General features: G+C 34.5%; 1 protein-coding gene across 1 annotated transcript in view; it reads left to right on the top strand.

Moving 5' to 3' along the window:
• Window positions 1–22809, top strand: part of LOC127859681 (uncharacterized) — a 306342-nt gene that overhangs the window by 244004 nt on the left and 39529 nt on the right. The window contains exons 9-12 of the mRNA XM_052397187.1: window positions 6222–6361; window positions 8526–8596; window positions 13561–13705; window positions 20056–20167. Of these exons, the coding sequence (XP_052253147.1) occupies window positions 6222–6361; window positions 8526–8596; window positions 13561–13705; window positions 20056–20167 (468 nt within the window). The remainder of the gene's footprint in view (window positions 1–6221; window positions 6362–8525; window positions 8597–13560; window positions 13706–20055; window positions 20168–22809) is intronic.

Genomic DNA, 22809 nt, shown 5'->3' with positions numbered 1-22809 from the left:
CGCAGAAAGACTTGCTCATACATGTATAGAATTGAACCTCTTATTGCTTTCTTTCGAAATAAGTTCATGTCTCCGAACTAATATGCAATACGCCCGGTGTTTTTGACGATGCTGCGAAGCAGCTCGTCTAAGTTATCATACCATGAAAAACAATTCACAATGGCGATCTATGTAAAAGACCGAGCCAGTCCGATTGAGATAGCTCGATTTTTCTAATCGGCATACCTCGCTGATTTACATTGATAAAGGTATAGGAAGCTCCGCTTTAAAAAGGACAGCATATTCTGGGAAAAAAATTAATAATAGTTTGAAAACGTTAATTTTAAATCAGTTATATTCAATCCATTATATGTTTATAAATCAATGAAACAACTATGGATTTTCTGTATTGTATTTGACATTTGTTGTAATTCTGTAAATACATTGCGAATTAAAACGTGTATAATTAACTTTTAACACGATCATAAGTGTAAAGAAAACGAATTATTTCGAACCTGCCATTTGTAAACGTTGTAGCGACTATGGTATATAAACAACATAATAGCCGTATGCCATCTGTGAAACTCGCTCTTATGCGTACTTACTCATTTTGCATATTTAATAAACTTTTCAAACAGAAATTACAGAGCCACATCAGTGCACATACTATGTTTGATAATTCATTCGTTTGTTGGATATTGTTTGCTGTTTTAAATATCTATTAGGTCATATCGCGGAGATTTAGTTAACCTTACCATGTGTTCATGGGCGAACTCACGTATTCAAGTGCTCTTACGACACGTTTCCGACTATGAGCTCAAACCTACTTTTGGGAATCATCATGAAAGTATTGCCGTACGTAACGAACAAACATGTCTAAGCTTATTGAATTAGAGAAAAAAGCAATAATCAAAAGGGGAAAAATATATGTTCATGCACAAGGGCATGTGAAATCACGTCCGTACACATAGCATCATGAACTTAGGAAAGGAAACAACGAAATATAAAGTTTGGAATAATATTCATGTGAAATTAAATAGCATGTCAAGTTTTGAATTTATATGCTAAAACGCAATGTTATAACCCACAAACGTTTTACTGCAACAGAACGTTTTTTTAAGATAAGTGGTACAGACAATACAGGTCGATTCTTTTTAAAGATTTGATCGAGAATGTAACCTGCCTCCCAGTTTCGCTGACTGGATCAAGTTCCCCACGGGTACTACTTTCCCGTACCCCATTTTTTTTCGTACCCTATATTTTTCGTACCCAATTTTGTTCGTACCCATTTTTTTTCGTACCCAAATTTTTGCTCATACCCCATTTTTTTGTACCCAATTTATTTTTCTTACCCAATTTTTTGGTAACCAAACCTTTTTTCGTACCCGATTTTTTTTGGCATATTTTTGCAACCCAAAATTGTCGTACCAATTTTTTTTCCTACCCAAAATTGTCGTACCCATATACACACTTGTTGTGATGTAGATAAACTTAAATAGATACTTTTATATCAATCCTATTCAAACGCATCGTCACACCAGTACTGTCAGTACTTTGATTTAATATGCGGATTAATGCTCCGTTTTATATTCATAATTAATAAACGCCTCAATATTTTCAAAAGTTAACACCGGGTTAATGTTTACCGACATTGTTTCATACATATTTGATATAAATATTATAGAGCTGTACACAAAAATACATTAAGCCCTGTTTTCCCGGCACACGCGCTGGACATACACCTTTAAAGGGGCCGTCCAACAGATAAATCGTCGTATCGACGCGAAATGATATTTTGGGAAACTACAAGGGTTTCTTATATGGCTATACAATACATTTGCTCTCAACATTAGCGTGGATAGTCTAGTGGTCTAGGCGGGAGGCTTTTTACTCCAGGAATCTAGGGGTCAGTGGTTCAAGCCCTGTTGAAGGTTACTTTTTTCACCTTTTTTAAACTTGTATTCTTGTTGTTGTTTTTTTACTGGCGATTTTTAGTTCAAATGTTTAAATTTATCAATACAAAGCATTTAAAGCATTTAATGACAAGCTTCAATACATGCCAACATTTGTTGGACGGCCCCTTTAAACAACGCTATACCAATTCCAGTACTTGGGCACTTAATCGATTGTAAACAATGACGGTTGAAATCCGTGCGTGGGAATTTTTCTGGTAACCAAGAGCGACGTCAACGTTCATGAAGCCTTTCATTCATAAATGTATATATCTCGAGATTCATCAACTTAGCGGTGCCATTCAGGTGGATCTCCGTTGAACAAGAAACACATACGGGCGTCGAAAGAATTGTGTTTTTATGCATTTATATGTCGAAGTCCTGTCAAATACAAGCAATCATTCCTAATTTGTATTTGGGTTGTTATTTGTACGATAATGCTAATAATGTTGATAGGTTGATGATGATCTAGTTGATACAGATGAGGAGAATTTAATAGTATTTTGAGAATAGAGAATAATAAATTTACTCATAACTATAAGTAAATTGTCACAAGTAACAATATTTAACAATTTGTTTACACCAATTGTGTGCAGTAAAAAGGTGTGATGATGATCAAAGATTTATAAATAAACAAAGATTAGTGTTATTGGGTATTCACGCTCGGCGACGAGATTTCAATCATCTTATTGTGATAATCTTATCAACAGATGCGTAGACATGTGGTGTCACAGACATAAACACACTTAATCCACTTTGGGGACATGGTCTCTCTTGAAGAGAAGTGTATCCAAAATGTTTATTGTCCTGCTAATATTATTTGTACGTAATAAAATAAACTAAAATCAATATATTTTTTAATGTCTTACAATTTATTCTAAAATTAACACTTTATTTGGAAAATTTAATAAAGAAATACATCTGTTTAGGAAATAGAAAGAAATCACCAGAACAGTTTAATATAAATTAGTTTTTTTTCGACCATAGCTTTTTATATTACCTCTAAATGTTCAAACATGAAATGTTAATTTAGAGACAGTAAATTTTTAGGCAAAGGCGGATATGTACTTTTCAATAAGAAAAACATGCATCGGTAATGAACATCTCAGAGACTGTTCACGTTTAAATAAAAAAAAAATAGCATTGTGCATTTTATATTACCTTTAAAATGATATGTACATCAGCAGTATTAATATGCTTTTAAATAGTCTAACTCGGCCGATAATCTCTCAAAGTATTGTTATTTAATATCCGCGAAAATATTAAAGTTAAAGTTATAGGCTGTAGATTTTGAGATCATTTTTATACTTATTCTAAGTTCATTATTTCCAGAAAGAAATAATTAAGTTTACGACAATTGAAAGGTGTTCTTGTTAAAAAGCTAACTCGGCCTAAAATACCATTATTACGTTTCATTACTTACTATTGGTTCAGAGACTCATATGTTTTCATATATTATGTTTTATTTTAAAATCACGTTTAATATATCAACGCTGCTATTAATATCAAAACTGTTTTTATATTTAAAATGTTTTCAGTTCTATTGTGCGAAGTAATGAATTGTTGTGTATTAGAATTAAGCGAGCAGATACGCTGCAGTAGCGAATGATAACGCCAGATAACAGAGTGAGACTAGCGGCTTCTCACGTAATATTGATATTGTTTTCGTTGCGCGAATTCCAGATACTTTCTATTCGTCCGAATGGTCTTTATTTATAGATCGTTGCTTTAATATATTAAAGTACTGCGCATGCGTAGGGCTGAAAAGGCGGAGTTATTATCGCGATTTACAGCTCACGAAAATAACTCTGCGTTTTCAGCCTTACGCATGCGCAGTACTAGCAAAAGCTCTCATTCGTAACTCTGACTTTTAACCCGTACGCATGCGCAGTGGCCTAGCATCCCTATTCAACCCTAACAATCCCTAATAATCCGTTTTCAACCCTTAAAAATTTCAGAAGGGATTGTTAGGGATTAATCCCTAAAAGAAACCAGATTGTTAGAGATGAATCCGCTAAAATATTCATCCCTAAGCAACCCCTTATTTGCGGAACAAAATCCCTAACCCCACTGTATCATGTCAGGACGTCATGCCCTTGGAAATTGGATAGTCTGACCTCTGAAGACTAAGCCATCTGAATATGAGAGTTCATATTTATGAATCCAATACTCAAGTATCTGTTTCGGACAGTATGTCCAATAAATAGTCTATGAGTCGTATGGTCTGTATCAGAGTTTGCATTTAACTGTCATTCGTATAAGAGTCTCTTCAAATTCCGAGACGACGGTCTCTCACGTAAGATGTTATAACTGTATGTACGTGCACGTCAAGACCTTCAAAGATATAGTCGTTGTCATTCATAGGGTTCCTTGACAGTAAGTCAGATCGGAACGCTTTTTCCGCTCACGTGACATTCATCTCGGTCATACATTTGAAGCTGTAGCACCGTCCTCTGCTGGCGTGGTTGGTCTGCTGAGCGGGGCTTTTTCACCTATAGAGGCTTGTGGTCACTGGTTACGGTCACGTGTCGTCCGTAAAGCTACTGGTGGAAACGTTTGCAACCATACAGTATTGCGAACATTTCACGCCCTATGTTTGCCTAACCAGATTCTGTCGGCGTAAATGTCTTTGAGGGATATGCCACCGGTAGTCCGTCTTGCATAATTACCGTGCCAACGCCATGTTAAGAAGCGTCGCATTTTAGATTAACGGGCTCCTTGTCATCAATATACGACAAAACTGGACTTTGCGCTACTACCGTTTAATTTTATTGAAATAAATTGTTTTCGCGTTGTCCCATAAACATGCATGTCATTTTAAGCATCGGAGCAGTGGTTTTCGCTATATTGGGAGAAAACTTTTGCAGGTAGTAAATCATGCCAAGAATGGGTTACAGTTCCTGTCAATTTTGCGGAACCTGCAAATTGTATATGACCGTGACCTTTGACGGATCAGGTTTCAGTTCAGTGGAGGTAATCAAGCGCCCGACGAATAGTTCCTCGTTTACTCCAATAACACATTTCTCAGCGTTACACTCCCTTTACTCTCTGCCCTTTCCAACACGGCACGGAGGTGTTAGAATCGTGTCCCTGTCTCGTTGTCAATGTATTAATATGTCATCAACAATTTAGGTCACGCCAATCAGTCTCTCAAATATTGTATTCATCTTCTGTTGAAACATGTTTGATTTGGCTGGTATGCCATATCGTCCACACTATGTGCTAACTGTCTTGACACTCCTATATGCATGCGTAATGTCAAGTAGCGAAAACTGCGTAGGATTCGAAAGTCGGGCCTTCACGACATCCAATGCAGACATACGACAGTGCGTTCGTCGTATGGCATCGTTCAATGTTTTTGGGTCTAGGCAAATCCGCAGTTTGTCAGTCTTGGGTTTTTAAACTATTATAAGTGAATTAACACAGTCAGTCGGTTTTCAGAATTTTCCTATAATCTCATTATGCTGCATACGCAGGAGAATGGCTTTTAACCAGCTGCGTACTGCTTCTGGTAAACGTCTTGTTGCATTGAATATATGTACTGACTCCTTTCAAAAGCCGATTTGTTGGTAACCGAGATGCGGGTCTACTTCGTCTTTCATTTGGTTCAACAGAATGCGATAAACAACTTTCATGGGATGGACAACAGCGTGATTCCTTGGTAGTTGGAGCATGAAATGATGTCGCCTTTCTTGTGAGCTTAATGAGGTAACCCTCAGTCCACTCTGTTTGAATTTCTGTTTCTTCTCATATCTTGCTGAATAGAGGGTGTAGTAGCTACACACTGGTATCCATGTCAGCCTTAAGCGCTTCTGTGGATGTGCTGGCAGGCCTTTTAGATGTGCCGTTCTTCAATTGCTAGATGGCGCTGCCGATCTCTTCCTTAGTATGAGTGCAGCACTTGATTGGTAGATCGCGTGTAGCTGGCGGAATCTCCGATGGGTTTATTGCATGATGTTTTAATGGTATCGATGAAATATTCCAACTACAAACTGCTTTTTCCCTGTGACAATCAATAAACACAGTCGTGTTTTTGGTTGTTTTTTAGTGTTTCCATTTACAAATGGTTATATTATTTGATTTCAAACAAAACGCATATGCCACGTTGAATGGGATAACACATTGCAAATAAAAGTAACGTTTTTTTCGAAAATGTTCGCTGAGATGTATGTTTTTGAAGAGATAACTAAATTGAACAAAATCATCAATGCTAGAGCTGACTGGTAATTTATTTGCGATTATATATGTAACCTGAGCATGCAATGTCTTACTACATACGCACTTTTTTAGAGCGCTTGCTGTTCCTGTTGAGGACACACTTCGAGACTTACATGCCTTCAGATTGCCAAGACGAGCTTGTAAAAGCTGTAAAGAACCGAGAGGTCGATAATGTCTACGCGATCATCCGCCAGGCTTACCAGGATTTCAACGTAACACACATCTAAATATTTACGCATTCATTCGTGTCAATATCACTGCATAAGTTGATACAATTTATACTCACCATATATCACCGCGACGTCAGAGTCTAGCCATTCAGAAATATTGAATGATTGGAACGTTTGTAACACTTATTATTATTTCAAATTTCAAACCGCGATGAATATCACGCGCATCCATTGGTATCCGCCATGAGATGACACAACATTATCCGAGTTTGTGTTATATATGGGAGGATAATTGCGAACATGTTTTTACGATAGTATTTGTTTATAAAAAAACAATTCACGCCCTTAAGTTAAGGTTTTCATTGCATAATATATATATATATATATATATATATATATATATATATATATATATATATATATATATATATATATATATATATATATATTGTTTAAGACGTAAGCAGAGGTTAAGGAAAACAAAAATTGATTATGTCTTACCTTACACGCGCGTACCTGAAATACACTCGTGCGCACGTGTACAACGATATAGAATGGTGCATATATCATTGTAACACGGTATGAAGTAAAGTCGGCTAAAGGAATTGTGTTTATGTTTTGATCCAAAAGTTATCTAATAAAATGGATAAGTATCATTTTAATGGGGCATTGTATTGCGTGTACAACATGAAAATACGTGTATACATTTACCGGAACGTTGTCGTTAGCACGCACGAAACGTAGAAGTCGTTATAGAGTGAGTTCCTGAATGATACATAATGTCATAATCGCTGCAAGCTTGTTTTTCGGCTAAATATTACCTTTTTATTAACGGTAAATATCGACGATTGCTGCGGTGCATATATCGAGAAAACAAACACATGTTATGTCCTATAACTTCATATATATCAATACAACTTGTAACAAATATGCTCGACAAGATGGAATATGCATTGTGTGAATACACATATTTATTTTATGCTTTCCGGTGGTTTATAGAGAAATATCAGTGAATTAAAACTGATAATTTCACTGTTTCAAACAGTGAAAATAAACAGTGAAAATTATCAATAATTTTCACTGTTTACTGTGAAATGACGTATATTTTTGACGAAATGACGTCATTATCTCAGCGAAATTCTTTAGTTAAACTCTTTAATAATGTATATAAACTGTGAAAAAAAAGCATAAAATAAACAGAAAATGTGTTGGACTCGGTGGAATATCGATTTTAATTCACTCGTGATCAAAGAAAATATATATTTTCACTCGTGGCTGCGCCACTTATGAAAATATTATTTTCTACGATCTCTCTTGAATTAAAATCGATAATCCACCGAATCCAACAAATATCCTCCATGTATTTATGGGGACAAACTTTAATATGCCCTTTTAAAATTTAGTTAAATAATAAGTGCATCAACCTATAATAAGTTGCGTATAAGTGTGGTGCCAATGGGGCCGTACGATTAAGAAAGGACCACGTGCAATTACATTTTTCTCCCGAGCTGGTGTCCCAGGTGATGCTTAAGCTTAATTGTGTTTGAAAATAAGACTAATATGTGCGTTTATTAATGCGCGTGATAATTTTATAACGTTTTATTTCGGAAAATGTACAAACAATAAAAAGATTCAACAGTTTTCGTTCTTACAAAGATAACTGACAGAAAAATGTTTTTCAGATAGAAGAAAAGTATAGATAATGGTATAAGTTGAGTTGAGTCTATAAAAAAGGATTATTTTAAATATAAATCGGCGGATTCATAAGGCAGTATTTTCTACGAACGTGTCGCAGCATTGCCACAACAAGTCTTGTGTATGTTTGTGTTTTTTTCTATTTGTAGCCTCTAGGTTAAATAGCTCTAATTGTGTCGTACAAATCGGGCGATCTGTTTGCATTTACATTACAAAATTTAGTATAGGGCTAAAATAATTATTAAATTATTTGCGTTATTTTGTCCATGTGTTTTAGGTCAAAACGGAATTTCAAAAGTACGGAGCGTACTATGCGTGATATGTTCTTAACTAAATTGGTTTTGAATCATAATTGAAACTTCCGACTATAATGTTTGAGTTTATTGCATTGCTATTTGATATTCACTTCTTTCTTACTATATGTTTTATCACAAGTAACATTATGTCGTTCACAATTTAAATATTATGTCATATGTAAAGACATTTATATAATTTCCGTTCTTGATTTTAGGAATTTACAAGTGCGTCGCTCGGCGTAGACTGCAACTTTAACTTTTTTGTCATAGACGCCAATGGAGACAGGTACAGGCACTGATTGCTTACATTTGTATTTCAAATCTGTTGGTAAAAGACTAAATGTAATGCTATTTAATATGATGACTAAACTAATTTATACTGTATAAAATCATACAACATGCGTCAATCGAGTAAGGTTGTGCAAATATTCCTACGTCTTTTCCGATGTATTATGTTCGGCATTTATATTGCCAAGTATGTGCACTAAGCACTCGCGAATCAGCTTACCAATAGTAAGTAGGTGTACTGACCGCCATGCCATTGATGAGATATTTTTCAAAACAGCAATAAGTCCAAATAATCACACACAAATACCATGTGTTTGTGATATGATTCGTAAAGGATTACTATCGTTATGAAAAAAATTCAATAAGAACAACAAATAATCAAAAGGCTGCATGTGTTCGCTCTTTGAATGTAAGTAATGTAACAGTCACACGACATGAAATTTGACTTTTTAACGTAGGCTAATCGAACGGCCACGAAAAAAAGAAAACATCAATGTAATTAAATTTTAATTTTAAACAGTGGTGAGATTTGGCAAAAACATCAAGGAGCAAAATGACTTTGATTTACAATCTCTCATTATCGTACACAGCATTAACACAAACTCAACTTGTGATTAAAAAGATGAGCTTAGTTTCAACAACACATATCTTGACACAACAACTGCCTTTGTAAATTTAAACACAATTTCCCTTTCTCCGCTTTGAAGACCCACACAAGCTATTTTAGAGAAAACAAGGTCCATACCTTAGCTAAAAACCAAATGACCAAAACGAAGCTCAAACTTTATCTGTAAGTAATGTAGTTCGACTCAAAAACCAAACATCAGCTCAATATATCAAAGCTTTTCGTTAAAAACTTCCGAAAAAGGTTATAATAGAGAAAATTTCTAAGTACAAGCAAGACCCATAACTACGCCAAAAATAAATGGACAAGAACGACTTTCACACTGCAAATGAAGGTCATATACGTAGACTCACATACAAAACATCAGCTCAATATATGAAAGGTTTGCGTAAAAACCATCCAGGAAACGATTATCAAAGATAAAATTTTAAAACTCAAAGTTTCATTACTTAGTTAAAAATCAATGGACCGTAACGAATTTTACATTTGTTATGTAGTTCATATAAGTAGAATTACATATAAAAAATTAGCTCAATATCTGAAAGCGCTGCGTAAAAAATATCGGAAACGGTTATCAAAGATAAAATTTCTAATTCCAAGGCCCATTACTTCGCCAAAAATAAATGGACTAGAACGAATTGCACACGTCATATTAAGGTAATATAGGTAGACTTACATACCTTAAATCAGCTCAATATCTGAAAGCGTTGCGTAAACAATCTCCGAAAAACGGTTATAATACATACAATTTCTAACGCCAACGCCCAAATGTAACGGAACGATTTTCACACTTCTTGTGTATGGCATGTATGTGGACTCGCATGCCTAAAATCAGCACAGTATCTAAGAGCTTTGCATACAAAACAGAAGTTGCTACCTTTGATTGTATCACTTTAACAAATATTACTTCTCTTGTCAAATATTACATTGAACCTGCCAAGTGATAAATCAAATAGTCTCCTTTTGAAGCTTATTACGTGCCATTGCAAAATTTAGATCAGTGAAAGGTCCTTTTTTCATAAAAAATCAACGGACCGGAAATAATTCTACATATAGATAGACTAGCATACCAAAAAACAGCTCAATATCTTAAAAGGTTTCGCAAACAAATCCTCAAAACAGAATGTCGGACGGACAGGCGGATAGACTGCTATATGCCATCTTACTGGAAGCATAAACATCAGCCCAACATATGGAAGCATTTCGTAAAAAAACTCCTGAAAACAATAATGATAGAGAAAATTTCAACGTCCAACGCCCATAACTGCGCCAAAAGTCAATGGAACCGAACACATTTAACACTTCATCTGAAGGCAATGTAAATAGACTCACATACCAAATATCAGCTCATTATCTGAAAGCGTTGTTTAAAAAGGCTCCGACAAACGATTATTATAGAGCACATGTATAAGTCCAAGGCCGAATAACTTCGCAAAAATCAATGGACCGGAACACGTACTTATCTGTAGGTCATGTAGTTAGACCCACATACCAAAATTCAGCTCAATATCTGAAAGCATTTACAAAACCTCCGGAAAACGGTAATTATAGTGAAAATGTCTAAGTAAAAGGCCCATAAATACGCCAATAATCAACAGACCGGCACGAATTTCACATTTCACCTGTAGGGCATGTATGAAGAAATGCATTCCACAAATCAGGTCAATATCTGAAAGAATTGAATGACAAACATCCGGAAAACTGAAAAATATTTCTTCATTTGCCAAAAATAATCTGTGCATAAAAATGATATATACTAAATATATTATAACTATCACCCTTATCAATTCCCTTACGATAAGTCAAAGGCCCGTATCTTCGTCAAAAATCAAAGGACCAAGACAAAAATTTAACACTTCATTTGTAGGTCATGTAGGTGGACTCATATACCACAAAATCAGTTCAATAAAGCGTCTTAAAGTGTTACGTACAAAAAAAACTCCGGAAAGATATTCAACGTACAATAATCTAGTTTCGCTCTTAGGAATAAAGGTGTAAGCAAATTTTAGCGTTACGATGACGACCACACAATAAGATTATTTACTCAGTGCATGAGTGTACCTGTCGCTCTGTGCGAGCCTTGCAAAGAATGAACCGCAGCAGTATTATGGTGATATTGGTGATACCAATACCTAGCTCTTTTAAAATCTCATTGCGTATTGTGACACATTTTAGCACAATGCTTTTCGAAATAGAATAGAATTTTAAATATAGAATATATCAAACTGGCAAATTAGGGTAGCCTATCCGGGCGTTCATAAACGATTTCAAGATGTACTGACCGAGTACGGCAAACATTTATGGTTTGAAATTTAAACGATTTTCCTCTTATTATGATTACTTGTTCGGTAGTGTTTGTTTTTTCATCTTGAAAGCAAAACTGTGTTTATCGAAAGTCAATTATTTCTTCCTCTGACGATTTAGTAACCGAGTACAGACTCTGAAATTCTGCGAGATGGATTTTAACGCATAGTTATAACTGGGCCACACTTTGTGTATATGTGTCGTTTGAACATGCATAGAATAGTCGGGAATTCTTTACGCTGAACAGTTTTGCTTCATTTAATCTGTGCACATACGCAGCGTTGTGGCAAAAGTTCAAGGGATTTCTCTCGAATCAGCCTATGAAATATTTGAATGTATTCATTCATGTATGCTTGTGTTATGTATAGGTCATTTAAGGTGAAAACGCGCATTAGTGTTCCACACCGATTGTAAGGTCAGAGCATTATTGACACCGTGTGAACCGCTAGGGTAACAAGTAATGCATCAATAACAGTACGGGTCAACAGAGCTGTCTTTATGAGTACCTTATTCGTGAGGTAAACGTATTACTCGGAGATTATTATTTTTTTAATTATCTTATTGTATATTTTAAATTTGTATATTGTGTCAAGAAACTAATGTTTTGTAAATGGAATTTCCATAATGAAATAGTAGTCCTAATGTGATGCTTACATGTATTCGATATTTTCCTGCAATTTTCATTAAATATGATGGTGATTGCAAATGCTATTTATATTAACTCGTTCTCATTATACCATTTTCAGAATATTTTCTTTGCTTTCAACACGTCTAAAAGGGACATTTTCTCCTCTTTTTGTCTAAGGTAACTCTATATCACATAAAGTATGATAAACAGTGCACATGCATCTCGACTATGCGTTAAGACACACTCTTTTCACATTTGAAAAGGTTGTGTTTATTTAAAACTTGCGATTTAAAAAGTGTGATTCGAATGTGTCTTTAAAAAACAGTTTGTTTCTTATAATTAAAACATCGAAGCTAAATTCTTCTCGATAGAAAATTGAAGTGAAACATTGTTATTTATAGTAAACTGGCAAATTTTGTGTTGCCTGTTCAGTCTTTCAATAAAGATCTCTATACCGACTGACCGAGTACAGCAAACATTTGTGACTAGACAATAAAACGATTTCTGTCTTATCGTGACACTATGCTATTTCGATAGTGTATGTTTTCTCATATTCAAATCAATACCGATTTTTGATAGGCCATCATGTATTCCCTGGACAATTAAGTGACCGAGTACCGAGTCAAAATACAAAGTTTCACATCGATGCAATTATCGGTTTTAATAGAAATATAAGTATTATGTAAACATTTCAAAAACAATAATAGCGGAAATTATTAAAACAAACCTTGTTGTTGTTTTATGTTGAGCTTAAGCGAATATTGATAAATTATTTCCGATTGTCACAACTTTTTTCTATTAACAACGTATTAGTTATCATTATGAAACAATAATGAAATGAAATTTATATGCATGTGAAAATAAGAAATTTTGTTTTTCTTTTAATACTTGTTTGCTTTACATGAAAATGGTTTTATTGATCATTTAGAACACTGATATTGAGTTTTTCCCGTTTCCCTCCCGTTGATCTGATAAGAAATCGCCTGTTATTAAGGTTGCTAATTAATAACCGCAGCTGCTAAGCTGCGTGCGTATATATATGCGTGTATTTCTGCACTGAATTACTTGACATTCAAGTAAACTTCTGAATAACACACACGTTCATTTACAGAGCTGTGTTATGCGATTTTAACGTAACACGCAGTGGACTTTTTTCTTGATGCAAACATGTTATTTAAAATACACTTTTACGCAACTTCTTTCTCGGAGCGGATGCGGGCTGAGTTTGATTCGAATCGTAGTACCCCGAAAACCAATTATCAAAGCACAACTATTAACCTTAGTTGTTCATGCGAACAACTAAAAACAACACAATCACTTAACAATACGTGCACACGTATGCCTTAGACGGTAACATACTGACAAACTTGTACTTAAAAGTTTTACCATTCATATATTATTTCAGGAGGACATTCACCCGGGACGATGTAAGGGAACAAATTACTGGCCATGGTAAAAGCGACGATGATATTCCACACAATTTTGCTCCCGGTGACCAGGTGATGATCATTAGTGATGAGTTTTCGCCATGGAGCGATATAAAAAGGATGGTGAGTTAAGAATTATGTAAAGTAAAAAACTATGCTTGCGATTTTGCTCCCAGTGCCCTAATGATGAGCCTTGAGATCGCGAAGTCGAATGACTTATCGACCGACAATATGGAGCAGGCACGTTAAGCAAATGTGTTATGTAAATAATTACTCAATTTTGAAGTGGTTATGGTCATCATAGTGCGCAGTACTATGATAATGTATGGAGAATAAAATGTTGTTCATAGTATATACTATGAACCTCATCGTATATAAAAGGTTAGTTAGATTTATGTCAAACTGGAATGTATGGAGCGAACAAGAATACATAGATGATTGATACAGAAGATAGGGACATATATATTGTTGCAACTAATTACGACTTTACAGTGTAACACAATCAAAGTTTTCTTCTGGGATCGAATTACCTAGAAGGTTATCTTAGATTATGTTTAATGCGTAAGTGAATTATAAGAAATGGAATGTTCAAAAAGGAGAACAACAATGGTTTTCTCTTTCCTTTTCTAACAATGTAGTGTTTTGTGTTATAATTTAATTTACAGATGCGTACGTACGGTATGATTTGAGAAGACATGTATCACAACGAAAAGCTCTATATAGCTTTTACTCAGTGGTGGACGTTTAAGATCTAGATTATTATATACCAACTCAAAAAATTTTTAACATATTTATAAAGGATTTCATAGTATAATGTTTTAAACTAAAAACAGTAACATATTTTAAGTTGTTATCTAGTTAAAATGTAAGCGGAAACCAAATATATTAATTTTCTGGATAATTGTCATTGTTTCGCGAAAATGGTTTTGATTCAGATTAACTTTTTTCTACAATTGCAATGATCTTAAAGTGTATAAATATATGTTTTTTTCTTATTTAAAACGGACTTATAGTTAACCTGCATAGATTGCTTTACCTGTAACATGACTGAAATATTTTTGTAAATGATCAAGTGCTCAAAATATACTAAATATACTAATATATATTTATGTTCACAAAACAAAAATAAACACAATTAAATCTAATATTTTAAAACATATTGAATCTAATATTTTAAAACTCACGTTAAGTAAAATTTGTTTTACTTGAGTGTTTTCTTATTGTAAATTTGTGATTTTTAGCCTAAATCCACATGGTCTGGTAACATCTAAATGTGTTTATTTTTTATACGTTGCATTATTTTCATTATCTTATAAATGTCATTTCTTCCTGCAAGTCACACATAAAATACTAAATTTTGCAGGAAGAAATCCTTTTATCATTTATAATAAAATGTAAATAATGAAAGTTATTAAACAATTGCAATCAAGGGAAACAATTGTCCATAAATTTACCGACTTTTTCATATATACGAGAAAACGCATGCTCCTTTGAAAAACAAAAACACTTTATTTATTTTTTGTATGTGTAAAATCTGTGAGGACGTTCACTCGCAAAGGCGGCCATATTTCGAACGTTACGACAGCCCTTGACCATTCGTAACTTTTACTATTGAACTTACGCATTCGTAGCAGGTGATTGCGTCATATTTGTTTTATGAAACGATTGGATTTTCGTTCGACTTTCCTAAGTATACTTATGTAAGCAAACGTGCGTACTAACTTAAATGAAACAGCCCGATTGTCACGTAAACGTAAGAAACATATAAAATCGTTGCAATGCTTTGAATTTATTGCGTATGTGAGACGAATGCATGATTTGAAAAAAAACACAGCGCTCTGTAGAATGTGTGGAAATCGCAAAGCGACCTAATCGCATTTCTTTCGTAAAAATACAGTTATACCGTTACGTTGTTCGTGCGGAGCTCAAAACGCCGTAAAATATGTAGAACACGAAGATGCGCGCTGTACAGTCGCAAGCAGCGCCATTGGAACACTGTGGCGCGCCATGCAATCGCTTAGAACGATATGATGCGGCGATCGTTTTAAACAAGTTTAAAGTTGTTGTTGTTGAGAAAGTGCTGTGGGAACATTTTGGAAAGGCTATTGGGTTCCACCGTGTGCGCATTTTTATGTTCTGCTTTTTATTAAGTTTGTTCGCACGCTGTATATATGTAAATGGCGTTTGCACTGAGACCGCCCATCGACTAGCCTTAAGAACTATGTATGCACTTGGTCAAGTTTATCTTTGAATGCTAAAGGAATACCGTAAGGACGCAGTTTGAGTAACAGAGAATATCTATTTAGTATATTTTTCGGCATATCTGCTTAACCCAGCTTTTCAACTTGACATTTTTTTTAAATGGCTGTAACAATGTTTTAATCTTGTGTAGTGACAAATACAAGCGTTCAAATTTGAAACGTTACAATTAAGATTATGAAGTAAATACAAATAGATGCGTATAAAAATAGACGGTTTTCTAATTGGTTACATAAGCAAAGCAATAAAAGCTAGGACAATATGCGATAGAAGTTTGTGAATGTAAACCATGAATATCATAAAAATCATAACTACATGCACATTGATTTTATTTGTATACTCTACACGTTCGTTCGTGTTTATACATATTTTAAATAAGAAAATGCCAGTTCCTTATACGGTTTGACTGAAAAATAAGAAACTGGTTCCCTAATGCTTATTCAGCCACGAAAAAGGAACTGGTTTATTAAAGAGCACACCTTAATACAAATGTAAAGGTTTAGTAAACATACTTCGCTTGGTTGACATGAACAATGAATTTTTATCAAATTATTAAGAAGGCATTCTTAGAATAAATAATTTGATAGTAAACATACATGAAATAGATTGTTTGAAAATAAATAGCAAAATGCGGTTTATGTGAAGTTAAATTTAAATTAATAACTTGCCAGGTATTCGGCTTAATAAGGAACAATGGACTTGTTCCTCGTTTCTAGTAAGAAACGAACGTAGGAGAACGAAATATTACGCATAATTCAGCTTATATGAAATATAATGCTTTGTCTGTCTATACATATATACAAAGAATTATTTTATTGTCATTATTTACAGTTTGGCACATGCGAATTATTCACTTATTTATAAGTGAGATAATGTCAGTTTCATATTCGGTTAAATAAACACTAAAGACCTGGTTATTATGTTTGTATTTAGCCACGAACAAGGAACTAGCTTTATTATTAATAAACTACACAGACACATTCATAAATTAAACCAAACATAATATCACAACTACATGTACATTCATTTAAATAGTCTTGTGAAATACATTTAATTTTTAATAAAATCTTGTTGTTTTTTTAAATCATAATAATTTCTTTCATTTTTCGGTTAGAAACATAAAGATTTAAAAATTGTTTTCATGTTTTAAGTAAGACAATGCCAGTTCCTTTTATGGTTTAATCAGATATTATTTTTTGTTCGGTGTGAAAAATGAATAAGGAACTGGTTATGTTTTGCCTTTCAGCCGCGAAACATTATTTGTTGTGTTATTAAGCAAAAAATACATAAACAATCCTTAAATTCATAAATACAATATCCTACCTACATATACTATTGTTCGCTATGATATGATGTACATTTGATTCATTTGAATTGATTTATTAAGTAAGACAATGCAAGTTCCTTTTACGGTTTTAATTAGGAATAAGGAATAAGGAACTGACTTATCATTAAATCATCAAGAAATGCGTCACAAAAATAGGTTAAATGTCCTATCTATGTTATGCAATAATCCTTGATGTTGCGTGCTACATTTTGTTTTATTTGTTTGTTTGTTAAAGAACATGCCAGTTCCTTAATAGCTTGAATTAGGAATAAAAAAATTGGTTCCTGTTTTTTCTTATTTAGCCGCTGTACAGGAACTAGACTGTAACTAAATGAAACTACACAGAAATGTATTATAAACATATGTGTAATATACTTCCTTTATATGCAATGATTTTCAATGATATGCAGTAAACGTTTTTAATGTTTTTTTCGTATACAACTGTCAACAAGGAAATGTCCTATAATTACATAACACTTTGAAAAATGTATCACAAGTTGATGAACTTTATATGTTACCTATATAAAAAATGTACATAGGTATGTGGTACACTTTGGTTCATTTCATTTATATTTTGATTAATAAAACGGCAGTTCCTTATTCGGTTGAGTATGGAAACAATGCACCGGCTCAGTTTCATTATCCATCAACGAAAAATGAACTGGAGTACACTGTTACATGTACGAAAAAAAGTATAAATATACTAGACAACATTTTTTGGTTTCTTGATTAGATGTAAACTAATTTTATAGGGTTGAACTTCGGTTGAAGTTAATTGTCAGAGTAGAAAATTCCAGTTCGGTCTGAGCAAGTAATACTTTTCAAGCGCAGAGAAGAAACTTGATTATTAATCATAGTACATTAATGGAAAAAGTACAAAGATACAGTTTCTTATATAGTTTGAATATGGAGTACAAAACTATTTCCTTATTCCGTATTTTTGAATAAGTTTATAATTTAAATTACCTTTGGGTTTGTTACGATTTACTTAAGAATTGCATGCACTATCTAAAAAAACTTATAAAATACGTGATACTTGATTAAGGAATAAGGGAATGCTACTTATGTTGATAATAATGATTGATTCACAACTACCGTTATGACCATCGTGGTTGCATATTAAAATCCAGAGGGCGACATTGCGATAGTGCGATAGCACGATGGCGACAATGCGATAGTGTGATAGCAACAGTGCGATAGTACGATGTCGAAAATGCCACAGCGCGATAGTACGATCGCCACAATGCGATATTCATATCGTACTGTCGCCATCGTATCATCGTATTGCCGCTATCGTACTATCGCGTTATCGTACTGTCGTCTTTGTAATATCGCATTGTCGCCATCGTACTATCGCACTGTCGCCATCGTATTGTCGCATTGTTGCCATTGTACTATCGCACTGTCGCCGCCATCGTATTGTCGCACTGTCCTCATCGTATTATCGCACTATCGCGTTGTCGCCATCGACTATCGCACTGTCGTCATCGTATTATCGCATTGTCGCCATCGTAGTATCGCATTGTCGCCATCGTACTATCGCGTTGTCGCACTGTCGCCATCGCACTATCGGATTGTCGCCATCGCACTATCGCATTGTCGCCATCTTGCTATCGCATTGTCGTCATCGTACTATCGCATTGTTGCCCTCTGGATTTAAATGTGTAACTACAATGGCTATAATGGTATTCCGTACACAACGGAGGCGATAGTACATTGACAATACCGCGGCAGTAGTATAACGATAAAGCGGATTGTGGTGACGATAACGAAACAGTACAAAGACGATAAAGCGAAAACACATGAATAAGATGACAATACCGTGTCAATTCGACGGTGCTGGAAATTATATAGCATCGCACAGAAGTAGTATCTTGGTTTTGTAATCGTTATTTCGCTATCATTTTCGCACTGGGTTTATTTCTTCATCGGGTTGTCTAATTTGCGTTACAATATCGTATAATGCTGCAGGTTATCTCCAATATGGTATCCGTAATATAGCGCTGTGATTCGTTGGTTATTTTATTTTTTTCGTCAACATTCGTGTGTTATCTAAAGAGATTTTACTCGAAACATGCCTCTTTCATGATAATGACGAGATGTAAATATGTGGTTCGTTTCACAAGGACGTGTGTCAAATCAAATTTAATATCGTGTTCATGATCAGTTCATGTCCGGCGTCGCATGACTTGTGTCAACATTGAGCTCGTCACCACGCTTTAGTCCACAACTAAGCGATTTCTTAGAATATTGGTCGGTTGTCCAAAATCTAGATCGACAATTAAAGTTTGATAGGTGCGTTGTAACCACTCTATATGCCACATTTAGGACGCGATCATTCAAACACTTGAAAAGAAAACAATATTTGTATCATATCTAGACCAAGTTCTAATTTGTGTCAAGCCGGGATTTAAAAAGTTGGGTTAACAACTTTTCTAGATTTTATAATGATGTGTATATTGAATTCAAGTAAATGATTGAGGGGCAAATTTATTGCTCTTGTGTACAAAATATCACGGACATTTAGTAGCTCTTGTCTTGACATTGTCAGTCAGTAATTATAGTTTGATGACACTCGTTTCAACTGTAAATTTACTTAAAATAGTATATGATACTGCTTGTTATAAGAAGAAACGTGAATAATTGTATATCATTGCATATGAGTAATTTGAATGTTCGTACGCTTCCTTTGTTAGCAAATACATGTGCAGTATGTTAATATTGTTTAAGTGCAAACAAAGCACTGAAAAATACATATCCGTTAATAGTGTTACCTCGTTTGTAAAAGAACAATACTTAAAATTTCGGTTCATGTTTAACGTTGCATTTCAGCACTTTTACGGCGCGCGTCTATTCTTTGAATATCAATACTGTTTTATTTTTACAGACAGTCGGAAAAGAGGGTACAGTAATGGTCGCGTGCCAAGATAGTCTCATCATACGAGTGTGCGGGTATTCTAACTCATACAGCCGGAAAGATGTTACGTTAATGAACCGAGGTAAGGATAGCCACGGAAAGCATAGCATTCGTTTAAGTTAGGAGATTAGGAATAAGTAATATGATCGTGTATTTTATGTTTCGCTGCGAAGGCTATGGTATCCACTTCAGTGAAATCGCTTTAACGTTCACATTTGAAGATCATTTACTTTAATTCGATCATGATAAAGCTTAATTTAGTAGGTGTTCAGTGGCTATACACGTTATTAAGTAAAGAACGGACGTCCACCGAAATTGCAGTATTAGGTCATGTTTTACGTTTACATGAACACGGTGCCTAAACCACGTGACATTTTCGGATCTGTGTTAGGAGAATAAAGCGCGACCCAGTTAACATTTTTAAGGATCTCCTTTTAAATATTTCACCATTTTTAAAGGGATAAAGTCGAGAGCCCGCTCATGCGTTAGACTTTTCCAACGATATCATACTATTTTTAAACAAATAAGTGTTTTTTCAGTAAAGTGCAACCGCGCGTTTGAACGGTTAGAAAATGGCGGATCAGTGTGGGGACTTCATATTACAAACGCGCGGTTGCACATTACTGAAAACATACTTATTTGTTCAAAAAAGATCATGATACCTATAGAAAACTCTGACGAAAAAGCGGGCTCTCCACTTTATCTCATTAAAAATGGTGAAATATTTAAAAAGACATCATTAACAATGTTAACTGGGTCGCGCTTTATTCTCCCATCACAGATCTTAAAAAGTCACGTGGTATAGGCACCGTGATGAAGTATGCAATACATTGTTTAAAGTAATACATGAAGAGGTTTTTAATTTTACACTTGCGTTGGGAAATAATGGTAAGCATTGATTGTCCGATATCGTTTGTAATATAAATGTGTTATTTGTATAAAACATGTTACTTGGAATTCTAATTTATAAAAAAATATGTTCCCGTATAGGTCACGACTGTTTCACTGTTATAAGGTCGAAGTGATTTATAAAAAAATCTTGACAAAACCAGATATAAGCAACATTTTTGTTCTAATGTTCAAATGTATTTTATGCTCCACGATAGTCGCCGCTTTATCAATCCACTCAAATTCTATTGTTTATGAAATTTTTCTATATTCTGTCCGGCCCTACATCTCTCCCTATCTTTCTATCCATCTCTTCGTCCATTATTTCGATTCCGAGTGAAGTATCAGACATGATCCGATTGTTTGTGCATTTTGAAGTTTATCAAGTTCTTCCGCGCTTACGATTGCATTATCTGTTGACCCATGAGTGTGTCCTACCATTCCTACGTAATTCATTTACTAGACTTTCGAAAGTTGGAACGGATTTTGAATTATAGCTGCGAGTCTCAGCTATGTTGTTGTTAATAAGAGATGTTTTAATTTTGGTACGTTTTTGTGCTGTGTGGGGGGTTGGGGTGGGGGATGGGGGGTGGGGGAGGGGTTGGTTGGGGGCTAAAGTACCCTGGCGGAAATCCCATCGGTCCGGTATGGTGACCACCCACGTAACTAACATGTTTTCGGCAATTTGGCCTGAACCCAGTTACACAATTACACAAATCACTGTGCTAACCTGAAAGGCTGATCTGATCTGAATTTGTTAAAACTTAATAAGAATTAAATAGAATCGATATTGGAAAAGGGAATTCGGAGAAGGCGATTGATGTAAATCACTTATTTTAAATATAATGGACATCATTAATATTGATAATATAAAATATAATGTTAGTATAATGGTTTAGACAGAATAAATGTTGCAGACAGAACATGTTATTCCGCTTTGTTTCCAAAGACGTACATATAATCGTCATTGGAATTGTTATAGTATGTGCTTTAAGCGCATGGTATAAAATTTATGTTAGACATACCGAATGACTAAATTCTCGCGTATGATGCATACTATGGACGAAGTGTTTGTGCAATACGCATTGTCGCAAAGGACTAATCGCCATGTGCATGCGTTGAAAATCAGCACAAAGAAGAAGAGGTGGGTGTCTGCTGAGCTGCACGTTTATGTGACATCATACGACGAGTATAAATACGTCTTTTATTGTATACCGCATACAGAACGATCAACATGTTGTTTAAAAAACATTCCTTATTAATAAGAAAACGCTATTGTCGTCTTAAATCAGTATATAAGAATAGCGTGTTATTATGCTCTTTAAGTGTGTGCTGGAGGGGGTAGGGGTGCAAAGAGTCACTGCCTTTTTCTTCCGTCGGAACTCTATTTTTGATCGCATTGAGTTTGCGTGGATCTTTTACGAATTTCCACGAAATAAATTGTCCCTTATCTTTGATTATATACTAATAATTTTGTAACACACTTATCAATATTGACAACACTGTATACGCCCTTTCCTTTTAGGGTTGACATGTATTATATCATTAGGTTCCATAATTGTTTCAGTGAATTATTGCCCCGCATTATACATAACAATAATGGATAGGGTTTAATTTTGATCTTGATTTGATCTTGGACGCTTATTATCAGAATTTCACGAAACTTTATATATAGTATCCTTATTGGGAAAATATGAGTGTAATATACAGGCTGTTCCGCTCCAAAAAAAAACTTAATAGATAATAGTACGTTTATGTATCACATTAAGGGAACGAATGATCCGAATTTCATTTAAATTTATGTTCAGTTTTACTACAGGTTGTTCATGCGCATAT

Source organism: Dreissena polymorpha, chromosome 15 (assembly GCF_020536995.1).
Source record: "Dreissena polymorpha isolate Duluth1 chromosome 15, UMN_Dpol_1.0, whole genome shotgun sequence".
NCBI lineage: Eukaryota > Metazoa > Mollusca > Bivalvia > Myida > Dreissenidae > Dreissena > Dreissena polymorpha.
The sequence above is the reverse complement of the archived record's forward strand: the minus strand, read 5'-3'. Positions and strand labels throughout refer to the sequence as shown.